Genomic DNA, 17,242 nt, shown 5'->3' with positions numbered 1-17,242 from the left:
AGTGCACTATAACAGTGACAAACGGTTTACACAAACTGCTAGGGCCTACATAAAGCTGGCCTTACAGAAGTTCCAACACCTTACCACTGCTACACCTGGCTTTCAGCGGAGCCTTGTCTGGCAGCGAAACAGTTCATTCAGCCTCATTTACTGCCTTTTAAAAAAACATAGCTGATATGGCTGACTTGCTTAAACAAATGTGGTTTCTACTGACAATTGAGATGTACAAAGTATGGCATAAGGGGACGACAAGCAGATAAGAGGCAATCTGTAATTTCGATTAAGACAATGAGCGAACGATGACAGACGTAGTCAATATAACTATTTGTTCAGCACTTTTGAAATGTACAGCAACATAATTCAGAACAAGGGCTGTTCTTACAGTGTACTCCCTGTACAACAAGTCAGAACTGTAGGATAAATAAAGGGGGCATATAAACAGACAATGAAAGCTCTTACAATATTCTATGATTACATTTATCTAAAACAGATTATAGGCTACATGTGCACCACCAAGTTAAAACAGTAAGTGAAATTAAGAGGTGAAAATAGACCAAATTATTAGGGTGAGGCACATTGAACGCCGTTTGGGTCTTTGCGTGTCAAAAAAGATACAAGTTATATAACACTATTTGACGCATTAAATAAGCTTTTAATTTGACACGTCAAATAACACAATTCTATTATAGAATGTTGTGTGTGTCGAATTTGCACGTGCAAGCCAGGCGCCACCACTACTATCAGTAGCTCTCAATTTTTTGCAAAAAAGTTTGCAAACAAGCACACACCGGCCACGAACGATGTGTTAACAATACCGCGTTGGTGAAAATAGACCAAATTATTAGGGTGAGGCACATGGGATACTAACAGCTTACTACACAACATACACTTAGTATTACTTTCTTAGCATCAGTATACTTATCTCCCTTGCATATTATGTGGGCACATTTTGTCATCGAACTTTGTCATCAAAGTCTGGCATTTATGGTGGGAAATCGATGAAAAAAAAAACACCACTCCATTGAATAGCAGGCTAACGTTAGTGGTTGCTTTGCAATACTTGCAGGTAGCAGCTGATTCCTTCCAAACGACTCATTGTTGAATTTGCGATTTTCAACTTGTGTAATCTTTATGTCCAATGAGCACCGATTCATTTTATCTTTCATTTCTCTTCATATGACAAGGATTAAAAAGGATTTTCCAGTAGATTGTCAACTTGATTCATGATGATGACTGCTAGCTAATGATGTTGACATGATCAGTCCAATCAAAGCTACTGTAGCTATAACGTGATTTGACGTAATTTTATCTGTGGACAACAACCTTGAGCCTTCTTGGAAGGGCACTTGTAATAATAACTCTTTGGCAGGACCCAATGGGCTGACATTTTGGATGTCTAATCAAATCAAATGTATTTATATAGCCCTTCTTACATCAGCTGATATCTCAAGTGCTGTACAGAAACCCAGCCTAAAACCCCAAACAGCAAGCAATGCAGGTGTAGAAGCACGGTGGCTAGGAAAAACTCCCTAGAAAGGCCAAAACCTAGGAAGAAACCTAGAGAGGAACCAGGCTATGAGGGGTGGCTAGTCCTCTTCTGAATGTGCCGGGTGGAGATTATAACAGAACATGGCCAAGATGTTCAACTGTTCATAAATGACCAGCATGGTCAAATAATAATAATCACAGTGGTTGTTGAGCACCTCAGGAGTAAATGTCAGTCGGCTTTTCATAGCCGATCATTGAGAGTATCTCTACCGCTCCTGCTGTCTCTAGAGAGTTGAAAACAGCAGGTCTGGGACAGGTAGCACGTCCGGTGAACAGGTCAGGGTTCCATAGCCGCAGGCAGAACAGTTGAAACTGGAGCAGCAGCACGGCCAGGTGGACTGGGGACAGCAAGGAGTCATGCCAGGTAGTCCTGAGGCATGGTCCTAGGGCTCAGGTCCCACGAGAGAGAGAAAGAAAGAAAGAGAGAATTAGAAAAATCATACTTAAATTCACACAGGACACTGGAGAAATACTCCAGATATAACAGACTGAGGCTGAGACAGGAGGCTGAGACAGGAGCGTTCAGGAGACACTGTGGCCCCATCCGATGATACCCCCGGACAGGGCCAAACAGGCAGGAAGGATATAACCCCACCCACTTTGCCAAAGCACAGCCCCCACACCACTAGAGGGATATCTTCAACCACAAACGTACCATCCTGAGACCGGCCGAGTGGGCCGAGTATAGCCCACAAAGATCTCCGCCACGGCACAACCCAAGGGGGGGCGCCAACCCAGACAGGAAGACCACGTCAGTGACTCAACCCACTCAAGTGACGCAACCCTCCTAGGGACAGCATGGAAGAGCACCAGTAAGCCAGTGACTCAGCCCCTGTAATAGGGTTAGAGGCAGAGATTCCCAGTGGAGAGAGGGGAACCGGCCAGGCAGAGACAGCAAGGGCTGTTCTTGCTCCAGTGCCTTTCCGTTCACCTTCACACTCCTGGGCCATACTACACTGAATCATAGGACCTACTGAAGAGATGAGTCTTATAAAGTATAAAAGACTTAAAGGTTGAGACCAAGTCTGCGTCTCTCACATGGGTAGGCAGACCATTCCATAAAAATTGAGCTCTATAGGAGAAAGCCCTGCCTCCAGCTGTTTGCTTAGAAATTCTAGGGAGAATTAGGAGGCCTGCGTCTTGTGACCGTAGCGTACGTTTAGGTATGTACGGCAGGACCAAATCGGAAAGATAGGTAGGAGCAAGCCCAAGTAATGCTTTGTAGGTTAGCAGTAAAACCTTGAAATCAGCCCTTGCCTTAACAGGAAGCCAGTGTAGGGAGGCTAGCACTGGAGTAATATGATAATTTTTTTTGGTTCTAGTCAGGATTCTAGCAGCCATATTTAGCACTAACTGAAGTTTATTAAGTGCTTTATCCGGGTAGCCGGAAAGTAGAGCATTGCAGTAGTCTAACCTAGAAGCAACAAAAGCATGGATTAATTTTTCTGCATCAATTTTGGAGAGAAAATTTCAGATCTATGCAATGTTACACAGATGGGAAAAAAGCTGTCCTTGAAACAATCTTGATATGTTTGTCAAAAGAGAGATCAGGGTCCAGAGTAACGCCGAGGTCCTTCACAGTTTTATTTGAGACGACTGTACAACCATCAAGATTAATTGTCAGATTCAACAGAAGATCTCTTTGTTTCTTGGGACCTAGGACAAGCATCTCTGTTTTGTCCGATACCCTTAATAAGGACTTAAACTTGCCAATGACGTACTGTCCCCAATGAGCGAGAGAACACTGAGCCAATCACAGCGCAATGCTCCTATTTTCTGCTGGCTGCCCCTCCACCACAGAAAGCACTGAGCTAGTCTGAAACACCTGCATTTTGGGCTGCCTTACTCAAGAAAACAAAAAAAAGAGACCATGTGTGTATGCAGCTTTATTAACCTTACGATATATATATATTTTTACATTGTTTGCAAATTGATGTGACACGTATTAATGCCAAAATAATATGCAAAACAGGCAAGCCCAACAGGCTCTGCCCCACCTGCCCTGAATTCTTAATTTAATTTTACCTTTATTTAACTAGCAAGTCAGTTAAGAACAAATTCTTATTTTCAATGACGGCCTAGGAACAGTGGGTTAACTGCCTTGTTCATTTTTACCTTGTCAGCTCGGGGATTCGATCTTGCAACCTTTCGGTTACTAGTCCAATGCTCTAACCACTAGGCTACCTCCCGAATGACGGTCGCCGCAGGTTATTATACCACTAAAGACTGATGGTGGCGAATGACAGACTTCAGTATCATACAGCATTCTTTATTCATGGCAAAAAAAATAAAAATGGTGATACAATACATAGACATTTCCTTTGGTCGACGCAAATGGATGGATGTAAACAAAAGTGAGACTCTCTCAGGGTTGAATCATAACCTGAGAGTTCCACAAATCTCCAATCGACATAGATTATTTACCAGAGTTGAGCACGAGTATCTCAAGTGAGGTTTCTGCCACTACAGGAGCCGATCCCTTTCTTCAACTTCCAGTGAGCTTTGAGTTGCCCCAACCTCTGTTTTAGGGTCAGATATCGTTTTGCACGTCTAATGATTACGTATATGGGCATAGGGGAAATCTAATTCTAGAGGGGCAACTTCTACTTTCAAATGGACCTTACCTGTCAACCACAAACCCCCCCCCCCCCAAAAAAACAAGGTTAATCTATAGTTACAGCGCGTTCGGAAAGAATTCAGACCCCTGGACTTTTTCCTCATTTTGTTTACAGCCTCATTCTAAAATGTATTAAATTGTTTTTTCCCCCCCTCAGCAATCTACACACAATAACCTATAATGACAAAAGAAAAAGTTTTTTTATTTTTTATTATTTGCTCATTTATAATGAAATAAAAAACAGAAATATTAAATTTACATAAGTATTCAGACCCTTTACTCAGTACTTTGATCAAGCCCCTTTGGCAGCAATTACAGCCTCAAGTCCTCTTGGGTATGACGCTACAAGCTTGGCTTGGCACACCTGTATTTGGGGAGTTTCTCACATTCTTCTCTGCAGATCCTCGCAAGCTTTGTCAGGTTGGATGGGGAGCGTTGCTGCACAGCTATTTTCAGGTCTCTCCAGAGATGTTCGATCGGGTTCAAGTCCGGGCTCTGGCTGGGCCACTGAAGGACATTGAGACTTGTCCCGAAGCCACTCCTGCATTGTATTGGCTGTGTGCTTAGGGTTGTTGTCCTGTTGGAAGGTGAACCTTCACCCCAGTCTGGAGATCCTGAGAGCTCTGGAGCAGGTTTTCATCAAGAAGCTCTCTGTACTCCATCAAGAAGCTCCATTACTGACTATTCTCCCAGTTCCTGCCGCTGAAAAACATCCCCACAGCATGATTCTGCCACTACCATGGCAAGCTTCACTGTAGGGATGGTGCCAGGTTTCCTCCACACGTGACGCTTGGCATTCAAGCCAAACAGTTCAATCTTGGTTTCATCAGACCAGATAATCTTGTTTCTCATGGTCAGAGTCTTTAGGTGCCTTTTGGCAAACTCCAAGTGGGCTGTCATTTGCCTTTTACTGAGGAGTGACTTCCGGCTGGCCACTCTACCATAAAGGCCTGATTGGTGGAGTGCTGCAGAGATGGTTGTCCTTCTGGAAGGTTCTCCCATCTCCACAGAGGAACTCTGGAGCGCTGTCAGAGTGACTATCGGGTTCTTGGTCACCTCCCTGACCAAGGCCCTTCTCCCCTTATTGCTCAGTTGGCCAGCTCGGAAGAGTCTTGGCGGTTCCAAACTTCTTCCATTTAAGAATGATGGAGGCCACTGCGTTCTTGGGGACCTTCAATGCTGCAGAAATGTTTTGGTACCTTTCCCCACATCTGTGCCTCGACACAATCCTGTCTCGGCACTCTACGGACAATTCCTTCGACCTCATGGATTAGTTTTTGCTTTGACATGCACTGTCAACTGTGGGAAGGTCTGTGCCTTCCCAATTTGTTGTCCAATCAATTGAATTTACCACAGGTGGACTCCAATCAAGTTGTAGAAACATCTCAAGGATGATCAAAGGAAACAGGATGCACCTGCTCTCAATTGCGAGTCTCATACCAAAGAGTCTGAATACTTACGTAAATAAGGTATTTCCGTTTTTAATAAATGTGCAAACATTTCTAAAAACCTGTTTTCGCTTTGTCATTATGGAGTATTGTGTGTAGACTGTTGAGGATTTGTATTTATTTAATCCATTTTAGAATAAGGCTGTAATGTAACAAAATGTGGAAAAAGTCAAGGGATATGAATATTTTCCGAAAGCACTGTATATATATATATATATATATATGTATATATTCAGTTTCTCGTCTGTTAGAAACTGACCTTCTGTCAACACATTCATGGTCCAAGTAAAATGTTCCCATAAAAACTCCAGGTTTATATCCTAATCTAGAGGTCACAACATTAAACCATATTTTTGTTAGAATGATGGTCCTTGTTTTGATGAATAATCCATCTCAGAGCATTAGATTTACATCTATATAGACGGCTGAAATATGATTATGCCCGGTCATGAAACTTCACATTCCCCCATGCTAGAACCAACTCTGAATGGAACACTCAAATCAGTTGGCTACAACACCTCCTGAAATATTATTTTCTGTTATTGAGTTATGGTTAACAAAAATAACACTTTGTTACCAGTATTCCAGTTTCCTGATGCAAAAATCTTGTAATACAATCAAAAAATAAACGTGAAATGTAAAAAAAAAATACAAATCTAAAAACAGCCATAAACATACCCGTTGCAGGCAGTCATCTCTCGTACAGTACCATATACGTACATCTGGAAGTACTGAGAACAGTGCAATGTCAATGAGGTTCAGCTGAAAAAGTAGCTGCCTTACGACAAGCCTGACTGTGGTCCCACCCTAGCTTGCAATGAAGCAGTTTGACATATTTTACAGTTAGTCTGAATTGCCATGAATATTTGGACACGTGACACAATGGATCTTTAAACATACATAGATATCCTATTTATCTTAACAATAGTTTTTTTGCCTTTCTGTAAAAAACATAAATATCACTATTCAAACAAATGTCCTTGTTTTTGAAAGAAATGCACATTTTTTGTCCATTAAAACATAAAATTGATCAGAAATACAGTGTAGACATTGCTAATGTTGTAAATGACTATTAACTAGAAACGCCAGATAATTTTTTTTTTTTTTTTTTGAATATCTACATAGGCATACAGAGGCCCATTATCACCAACCATCACTCCTGTGTTCCAATGGCACGTTGTGTTAGCTAATCCAAGTTTATAATTTTATAAACTTGGGCTAATTGATCATTAGAAAACCTTTTTGCAATTATGTTAGCACAGCTGAAAACTGTTGTTCTGATTAAAGAAGCAATAAAACTGGCCTTCTTTAGACTAGTTGAGTATCTGGAGCATCGGCATTTGTGGGTTCGATTACAGGCCAAAATGGCCAGAAACAAAGAACTTCCTTCTGAAACTCGTCAGTCTATTCTTGTTCTGAGAAATTAAGGCTATTCCATGCAAGAAATTGCCAAGAAACTGAAGATCTCGTACAACGCTGTGTACTACTCCCTTCACAGAACAACGCAAACGTGCTCTAACCAGAATAGAAAGATGAGTGGGAGGCCCCAGTGCACAACTGAAAACAAACTGTCCTTTCACTTCGTGTCCGTATACACCATTTAGTTTCCAAGACCACACACACCAGTAGAAGATCCCATCTACGTCCTAAGGACTAACCACAAACACACCACTCTAGTACACATCTGGAAAGTGACAAGCCGCCACGTCCTCTTGACATACAGTGTGGCTCCTGGATATGTGTGATGTTGCGGTGTACACTGGCTTGTGTGTGTGTGTCCCGGGAGCATCCCTTTGTCTGGTCCCTCATCTCTCAAAGAGCCTGCTCGGTGCTGGAGGCAGACATGTCCAGTAGTCTCCAGGCCGCGTCGGGGTTGAGCTCCTCCTGGTCACGACACAGAGCCCACACGTACATCATCCTCAACACCTTCTCCTGGGGGAGGGGAGAGAGAAAACAAGGTTAGGAGAGACGGAAAAGGTGGGAGCAACAAGACATATCACCAGCAGTCGATGAAAAAGGGCAACGGTTAGAAGAATGGAATAGAAGAAACAGAGTTAGAAACAGGGTTAGGGAAGTAGAACAAAAGATACCATCGAAAGCAGGAGAGAGACCGGTTGTGGGGCAAAGTGACCCGGACAAAATCTGCCAGGATAGAGAGTACCCTTTTAGGAAGTAACTCACCGGATCTCCTTCCACCAGGTCTCCCTTGGGACTACGAATCACCATGACCACCTGGGCCTGGAAGGTGATGATCAACACGGGGCCTTGATCCATGAGCTTCCCCATCGCCAACTGAGAGACAGAGATGAAAGAGTAACTGAATGAATAAATGAGTGAGGAGAGAAGAGAACTTATATAACAGAGATATAGAAAAATGTTAAACCTGTAAAAAAGACTAAATCAGCATGCGTCCAAAACGTTGGTGACTCGTACAGGACATTGCCCGGTTGGGCCTGAGAGAAACCAGTCATGTACTTACATCTATGTTGTCTATATCTAGGACTTTGGACTGGAACATTAGACCCAGGGCCCTGGCCTGTTGGATGGGGTGGGCCAGCTGACTGTATGTCTGAGGACGGAGAGAGAGGAGGGTTAAAACACATTCACAAGACATCAACCACACAGGGTAGCCTAGCTGTTAAAGCGTTGGACTAGTAACCGAAAGGTTGCAAGATGGAATCCCCGAGCTGACAAGGTAAAAATCTGTTGTTCTGCCCCTGAACAAGGCAGTTAACCCACTGTTCCTAGGCCGTCATTGAAAATAAGAATTTGTTCTTAACTGACTTGCCTAGTTAAATAAAAGGTAAAATACTTTTTTTCTTTCTTTAAAAAAAAATAAAAAACACGCAGGACCACCTCTGAAGGAAGAAAGCTATTTGGAACAAGAACTTTTAAGAGGTTCCTTTCATTCGAAAAGTACGTGACCTGCTAAGAAAAACAAACACAAAATATCTCAGACAAACGGAAGAACACAAAGTAAACCCTTTTGTACAGACATCAAGACAAGTGGAAAGGGGGAAAGGAAAAGAAAGCATGCTGTCTGTATGAAAGTACTCACGGCTTCATAGCACCAGTCCTTCAGCATCTCGAGCTCACCGCGGATCATAGCCTGCAGAAGACAGAAGGACAAAGGTGCGTTCGAGGACATTAGTATGGAGAGAAAATAAAGTATGAAATGTAAGTCGCTCTGGATGCATGTAAATGTAGTTACTTTACATAGATATTTAGCATGCAGTATCTATATGTTTGAAACATCTATTCAACTCTAGTGGCCTATAGACTGCACTAGTGTTACGCATTTCAAAAGTTAAAATAGCTAAAAGTATTCATGTATTATTACAATTGAAAATAACAAAACATTGATCTACAAAAATGCTTAAAAAGTGTTAAAGGAAATGTTCGGGCCCCTTACCTCTAGGATGTTGGGGATGATGTCCTTCTCGCACTGTTTGAGAAAGGAGTCCTTGTCGAAGCTGGGATCTGCCTTTAAGATCTCCGTCAGCACCTGAGACATCTCCGTAGTGGAGAAGAGACCACCTGTCAACCAAATAAACAAGGATTTAATGGCAAAATAGTGGAAACCTCTGTAGTCCTACCATCTATCAGAACTTACGAAAGAAAAGAGGGTAGTCACCTTGTGGCCATTGACATACCAGACAATATAACAGCGAAACTAATGAATACACCCATTAAACCCCTCGGACTGATAGGATTATTCAACAGACAGAATAAATATTTTAAAAAAGGAGAGGTTGCTTACCTAGTAGATTGGTGACTCTGTCGGTCACAGCTCGAGATGCTCTGGCAAGAGCGTTGTCACTCTCGTCATACTTCATTTTCATCTCAAAAAACCCTGAGGAGAGAGGGGAAGCAACATAAGAAATACCGAGCTGAAAATATCCCAAAGACTTCCAAGACTCTGGGACCATCCACAGAACATCGAATAAGATACAATGTCATAGAAAATGTTTCTTGATCAGGAAAAATCCCATTTCTGATAGACTTGACATTGAGGTATTAAATTGCCCATGAATATAGTGCCACCTGCTGACAGGCCAGTGAAGTGCACTCAACCATAAAATGTGACCTATGATTACATCACTCATGTAACTATCTCTGATGAAACACAATAACATTATCTTACTGTTGAAAACCATGTTGTTGTCTTTAAAGTCCTTCCACTGTGTGTACCACTTAGAATCCTTGTGCAGCACAACACCCACGTCCTCTCTATAAATCAACAGACTAGTTACATCAATAGGTTGTATTTCCTAATAGTTTCAAGCATGGCTGAATGGACACCCATAGCATTGTCAGTGAATGGGAAAACGTATCTGTTATAACTACAGTGGGGAGAACAAGTATTTGATACACTGCCGATTTTGCAGGTTTTCCTACTTACAAAGCATGTAGAGGTCTGTCATTTTTATCATAGGTACACTTCAACTGTGAGAGACGGAATCTAAAACAAAAATCCAGAAAATCACATTATATGATTTTTAAGTAATTAATTTGCATTTTATTGCATGACATAAGTATTTGATCACCTACCAACCAGTAAGAATTCCGGCTCTCACAGACCTGTTATTTTTCTTTAAGAAGCCCTCCTGTTCTCCACTCATTACCTGTATTAACTGCACCTGTTTGAACTCGTTACCTGTATAAAAGACACCTGTCCACACACTCAATCAAACAGACTCCAACCTCTCCACAATGGCCAAGACCAGAGAGCTGTGTAAGGACATCAGGGATAAATTGTAGACCTGTACAAGGCTGGGATGGGCAATAGGCAAGCAGCTTGGTGAGAAGGCAACAACTGTTGGCACAATTATTAGAAAATGGAAGAAGTTCAAGATGACGGTCAATCACCCTCGGTCTGGGGCTCCATGCAAGATCTCACCTCGTGGGGCATCAATGATCATGAGGAATGTGAGGCATCAGCCCAGAACTACACGGCAGGACCTGGTCAATGACCTGAAGAGAGCTGGGACCACAGTCTCAAAGAAAACCATTAGTAACACACTACGCCGTCATGGATTAAAATCCTGCAGCGCACGCAAGGTCCCCCTGCTCAAGCCAGCGCATGTCCAGGCCCGTCTGAAGTTTGCCAATGACCATCTGGATGATCCAGAGGAGGAATGGGAGAAGGTCATGTGGTCTGATGAGACAAAAATAGAGCTTTTTGCTCTAAACTCCACTCGCCGTGTTTGGAGGAATAGAAGGATGAGTACAACCCCAAGAACACCATCCCAACTGTGAAGCAACGGAGGTGGAAACATCATTCTTTGGGGATGCTTTTCTGCAAAGGGGACAGGACGACTGCACCGTATTGAGGGGAGGATGGATGGGGCCATGTATCGCGAGATCTTGACCAAAACCTCCTTCCCTCAGTAAGAGCATTGAAGATGGGTCGTGGCTGGGTCTTCCAGCATGACAACGACCCGAAACACACAGCCAGGGCAACTAAGGAGTGGCTCCGTAAGAAGCATCTCAAGGTCCTGGAGTGGCCTAGCCAGTCTCCAGACCTGAACCCAATAGAAAATCTTTGGAGGGAGCCGAAAGTCCGTATTGCCCAGCGACAGCCCCGAAACCTGAAGGATCTGGAGAAGGTCTGTATGGAGGAGTGGGCCAAAATCCCTGCTGCAGTGTGTGCAAACCTGGTCAAGAACTACAGGAAACGTATGATCTCTGTAATTGCAAACTAAGGTTTCTGTACCAAATATTCAGTTCTGCTTTTCTGATGTATCAAATACTTATGTCATGCAATAAAATGCAAATTAATTACTTAAAAATCATACAATGTGATTTTCTGGATTTTTGTTTTAGATTCCTTCTCTCACAGTTGAAGTGTACCTATGATAAAAATTACAGACCTCTACATGCTTTGTAAGTAGGAAAACCTGCAAAATCGTCAGTGTATCAAATACTTGTTCTCCCCACTGTATGTCATGGCTATGAACAAGGGACATACTCGTTGGCCTCAAACACTCGGTTGTCGCTGTCCCCTCCCTTGGAGGAGAATTCCCTCCTCTTCCTGAGTTGAGAAGGAGCCCTATAAGTACCATCGTCCACCACGTCAATCTCTCTCTTCACTGACTTCATCCCCTGTACACACACACAGAGGGGAACAGATGAGATCAGTTAAATGATTCCATAGAATCCATGACGTTTTACACCATTTTCAGCCTCGAGGTCATGCGTCAATGTCCTTCAACAGCTGGTATTTACCCAACACAACTGGTAGCACCTTCTACATTCTGGTGCTTAATGATCAGTAATAACCATGTAACCAAGTCAATTCTTAAGCAGCAGCTGGGTTAAAAGCAGACCAAGAACTAAAAATAAATACAGCATTAACACATTTCCTTCAATGGAGAGGTGGGTTGCTTGTTTTAATGTCAGTCTCTGACCTGTGAGATGGCCCTGAAGGCGCTGGTCGCTCCCAGCTTCTCTCCCCCCTTGGACACAGACTCAACCGAGTGCCTGGCAGTCTTGGCTGCCTCCTTCACCCCCTCCTTGATTTTCTTCCCCAGGTCTGTACGGGTCACCTCCTCAAGGCCCTGGACAAACATAGACAATAGAATGACTTTAGAGTTCAGGCATTATCACGGATGTGAGAAAGACTTCAGAAAGAGTTGTGGTGAGCTACTTTAAAAACATAGCTACAGATTTGTAACGGGCTAATTTGACTCGCCATTAATCGTTACAGGACTGTTTTACTGTAGCACCGCGAATTTTCGACCAACCTTAACTTGGCGATACTATCTTCGTTCTCGATATGGCCAAACATGCATCTTATAACATGTCTGTGTCCAGTTGCAGGTGGTTCATTTTGAATTTAGAAAATGCGCCAAAGCAATCCAACAATGTCTATTTCAAATCTTCTCTCATTGATTGAGACTGGTGGGTCCACCCCAAAGTGCCGCATGTCATGTAGACACTCACCTGTCTCGATCAACGAGAGAAGATTTGAAACAGGCAAGATGGTGGGGTAAACATTTTTGGGTTACTTCATGGAGCAAAAAAAGTATATTTATTTTAATAACGGAGCATTTTCTAAATTCAAAATAAACCACCTGCAACTGGACACGGACATTTTAGAAGATACGCGTTCGGACGAATCGAGAACGAAGATAGTATCGCCAAGATAAGGTTGGTCGTAAATTATCTGCGCTAAGCCAAACAGTACCTATCCTCTAACTAACGGGTAATGGAGAATCACATTAGCCCGTGTAGCCCGTTACTATAAACAGTATGTTATAATTGTATTTCTGGGTTGGCACTAAGATAGAAGTTTAACTCAAACTATAAACTCATGCAATTATATTAAGGAATATACAAATATAGATAAACCTCATTGATAAGATATAAAGGACTTGAAATATTTGCACTTAGGCTTAATACTAACTTCTGATGTCAATGACTTCTATAAATCATTTGAAAGAGTGAAAATGACTCACCTCCTTCACAGTTTCAGACAGAGTCCCAAAGGTCTTCTTGAACACCTCAGAGGTCTTAACGGTTTCAGACTCAATGGTTTTCTGGAGGAAATAAAGAATTGAGCTTGATGAGTGTCCTTGATTACAAGTATGTGTTTGTAACACAGGTTAAAAATGTTTATCCAGTTGTCACCAACCCCGGTCCAGGACAGCAACAGCGTGTGCAGGCTTTTGTTTCAGCCCAGCACTGACACAACCTTTTGAACTTATTGTCAAGACCTTCACTAGTTGAAGGGTAGTGATGGGCTGGCGAAAAAAAGTCTGCACAACCAAGGTTGGTACCATTGCCTTACAGGTACATCACATTCCAAAATAAAAATGTAACCTTACAAATTTCCTCCGAGCCTGTTGCAGGGCATCCGACTCCTCTAGCCTCTTGGCCTCCTCTCTGAACTTCTTGATGTTCTCCTTCATCTCCTTGTCCTTCCCAAACTCCTGCCTCAGGTTCTCCACAAACTCCCTGAAAAAGCCTTTACGACTAGGTCGTTCTGACGCATACCGCACCTGGGAGAAAGAGGGCACAATTATGAGTGAATGACAGATACCATGTTAAGAGTTTGTGTGTTAGCTAACGCTAGTTAGCTACCTCCAGATCAATCATTATTTGAAGGTCGATGATAATGCTTTGGTCTTTACCTGCACAGGGACAGCCGGAGACCCACATATCCTGTAGGCATCTCCTCTCTTGAATGAGGAGACGACAGCACGGGATGGCAGGAGCAGAAGACGTCTTCCGACCAGCTAAAGAGAAGAACAACATAGGCCAGGGATGGGCAACTTTGATGGGGGTGGGGGCCACAAAAAATCTGAACTCATCATGAGGAGCCGGGATCTGCGTACCCCGCGGGTCTGCGTACCCGCATCCATACACAGCCCCTTGCGAGCAAAACATTAGTGGCCCCGCTCTTGACAGCAGAGAAAATATTTTTACATTTTAGAGTTAATTCGAGCATTTGTACACATTTTGCCATGAGGTGTAGAGAAGATGTTGCAGTTTTAAAAGAAAGTTCGGCCTCCCGGGTGGCGCAGTGGTCTAGGGCACTGCATCGCAGTGCTAGCTGTGCCACCAGAGTCTCTGGGTTCGCGCCCAGGCTCTGTCGCAGCCGGCCGCGACCGGGAGGTCCGTGGGGCGACGCACAATTGGCATAGCGTCGTCCGGGTTAGGGAGGGTTTGGCCGGTAGGGATATCCTTGTCTCATCGCGCTCCAGCGACTCCTGTGGCGGGCCGGGCGCAGTGCGCGCTAACCAAGGGGGCCAGGTACACGGTGTTACCTCCGACACATTGGTGCGGCTGGCTTCCGGGTTGGAGGCGCGCTGTGTTAAGAAGCAGTGCGGCTTGGTTGGGTTGTGCTTCGGAGGACGCATGGCTTTCGACCTTCGTCTCTCCAGAGCCCGTACGGGAGTTGTAGCGATGAGACAAGATAGTAATTACTAGCGATTGGATACCACGAAAATTGGGGATAAAATGGGATTAAAAAAAAGATTTAAAATAAAAAAAAGAAAGTTCGCAGCAATTGTACACATTTTGCCATGGGCGGAGAGAAGATTTAGAAATGTTATAACTAATTTCCTGCAATTCAACTCATTCTGCCATGGGGCGGAGAGGAAAATGTGCTGTTTTACAGCTAATTTCCTGCCATTCTACACATTTTGCCATAGGGTGGAGAGAAATGTTTGCAGTTTTTTTAAATATTATGTCTGAGTGAGTGACTACCAAAATCAGTGGGGCCCCCAGGTAAATCAACCATAACAAGTTTAGATAGCTGGCTGCAAAACTAATTTAGCAACCTAAAGAAATTCCGCCTCGCAGCAGTAAATTGAGACCCAGTCTGATTTCCAAAATATATTCCTACTGACGCTATGACGAGACATTCCTATTTGAAGCCATGACGAGACATTCCTATTTGAAGCTATGACGAGACATTCCTATTTGAAGCTATGACGAGACAAATCCTACTGAAGCTATGACGAGACAAATCCTACTGAAGCTATGACGAGACAAATCCTACTGAAGCTATGACAAGACAAATCCTACTGAAGCTATGACAAGACAAATCCTACTGAAGCTATGACAAGACAAATCCTACTGAAGCTATGACAAGACAAATCCTACTGAAGCTATGACAAGACATTCCTACTGAAGCTATGACAAGACATTCCTACTGAAGCTATGACAAGACATTCCTACTGAAGCTATGACAAGACATTCCTACTGAAGCTATGACAAGACATTCCTACTGAAGCTATGACAAGACATTCCTACTGACGCTATGACAAGACATTCCTACTGACGCGATGACAAGACATTCCTACTGACGCGATGACAAGACATTCCTACTGACGCGATGACAAGACATTCCTACTGACGCGATGACAAGACATTCCTACTGACGCTATGACAAGACATTCCTACTGAAGCTATGACAAGACATTCCTACTGACGCTATGAAAAGACATTCCTACTGACGCTATGAAAAGACAATTCCTACTGACGCTATGACAAGACAAATCCTACTGAAGCTATGACAAGACAAATCCTACTGAAGCTATGACAAGACAAATCCTACTGAAGCTATGACAAGACATTCCTACTGAAGCTATGACAAGACATTCCTACTGAAGCTATGACAAGACATTCCTACTGAAGCTATGACATTCCTATTTGAAGCCATGACAAGACATTACTACTGAAGCTATGACAAGACATTCCTACTGACGCTATGACAAGACATTCCTACTGACGCTATGACAAGACATTCCTACTGACGCTATGACAAGACATTCCTACTGACGCTATGACAAGACATTCCTACTGACGCTATGACAAGACATTCCTACTGAAGCTATGACAAGACATTTCTACTGAAGCTATGACAAGACAAATCCTACTGAAGCTATGACAAGACAAATCCTACTGAAACTATGACAAGACATTCCTACTGAAGCTATGACAAGACATTCCTACTGAAGCTATGACAAGACATTCCTACTGAAGCTATGACAATACATTTCTACTGACGCTATGACAAGACATTCCTACTGACGCTATGACAAGTCAAATCCTGCTGAAGCTATGACAAGACATTCCTACTGAAGCTATGACAAGACATTCCTACTGAAGCTATTACAATACATTCCTATTGGGCTCCCGAGTGGCGCAGCGGTCTAAGGCACTGCATCTCGGCAGAAAATCTCAGAAAATCTCTTGTGCAGAAAATCTCCCCCCCTTCGCGTTCTTCATTGCTGCGACTTGCTTGCTAGATGAGATTTCTGCTCTTCACTCCGTGGTCAGTTTAGCCTACATTTCACTGATCTTAGTGTTTTCGGTTTGGCTATTTGTTTCAAGTGTATGTGGCGGTTCTAGCTTGTATGGGGCGAACCACCCCTTCAGCCCGGCAAGATGCCGGTTCTGGAGTAGGCCGTCATTGTAAATAATAATTTGTTCTTAACTGACTTGCCTCGTTAAATAAAGGTTCAATTAAAACACACTCCCATTAAAGATATTACAAAACATGCTCTAACTGTCCTGGCTATGGTGAGCTATTATTTACAGACCTGTTTGATGTACGAATTATTTCCGACAAGCAGACGAACTGACCAGTTATGTACAATATTAATAGGCTATGAAGAATGCTTGACATGTTTAGCTATCGAACGAACAGCGACTGGCCCATTCATCCATTCATAACTGTCTTCAGAGGATATAACGTTTTCACGAAATAACGTAAACTATAGAGCCCTAAAACAATTTCGTCAACATCCACTCTTCAGCAGTGCAAGCCAGGGGGAGAAATGTGAAAACGAATGTGCATAATCTCACCTCATAGCACCGACACACGGAGGCTGCCATCTTGATCTGAATGATAACGCACGTGACGTGACCACGTGTAACTCCGCTGAAGTTTTCACTAGTTACCAAGTCAAAAATTGGTTGTATCATAAACATTTATGAAAACAAAAAATAGATGTTTGGTCTTAGTTTAAGGTTCGGGTTAGGCATAAGGTTAGCAGTGTGGTTAAGGTTAGTGTTAACATCAGATTTTAAGAAGATACATTGTAGAAATGGGCGAGGTTTAGCCATAATTTCGACTGTGTCCGTGGTAACTAGGGACGATTCTCTGCTATAGAGA

At 43.0% G+C, this 17,242-nt stretch overlaps 1 protein-coding gene across 1 annotated transcript; it reads right to left on the bottom strand.

Moving 5' to 3' along the window:
- Window positions 1-7,187: 7,187 nt before the first annotated feature.
- Window positions 7,188-17,039, bottom strand: LOC139551022 (mitochondrial import inner membrane translocase subunit TIM44-like). The gene is made up of 13 exons (XM_071362360.1): window positions 16,933-17,039; window positions 13,749-13,853; window positions 13,443-13,616; window positions 13,074-13,154; window positions 12,024-12,173; window positions 11,585-11,718; window positions 9,758-9,843; window positions 9,374-9,466; window positions 9,026-9,150; window positions 8,672-8,722; window positions 8,093-8,182; window positions 7,795-7,905; window positions 7,188-7,545 (listed from the first exon to the last, which is right to left on the bottom strand). Exons 1-13 carry the CDS (start codon window positions 16,960-16,962, stop codon window positions 7,426-7,428), a joined length of 1,350 nt encoding a protein of 449 aa, XP_071218461.1. The 5' UTR covers window positions 16,963-17,039; the 3' UTR covers window positions 7,188-7,425.
- Between the last annotated feature and the right edge of the window lie 203 nt (window positions 17,040-17,242).

This window comes from Salvelinus alpinus, chromosome 23 (assembly GCF_045679555.1).
Source record: "Salvelinus alpinus chromosome 23, SLU_Salpinus.1, whole genome shotgun sequence".
NCBI lineage: Eukaryota > Metazoa > Chordata > Actinopteri > Salmoniformes > Salmonidae > Salvelinus > Salvelinus alpinus.
Note: the sequence above shows the minus strand (reverse complement) of the source record. Positions and strands in the feature narration are given on the sequence as shown.

Coding starts and splice junctions, on each gene's coding strand:
- LOC139551022 (XM_071362360.1), bottom strand. CDS start 16,962: ATGGCAGCCTCCGTGTGTCGGTGCTATGAG. Junction 13,155..13,442: donor AACAGGCTCGGAGGAAATTT/GTAAGGTTACAT, acceptor TATTTCCTCCAG/AAAACCATTGAGTCTGAAAC. Junction 8,183..8,671: donor AGGACTGGTGCTATGAAGCC/GTGAGTACTTTC, acceptor CTCCGTCCTCAG/ACATACAGTCAGCTGGCCCA.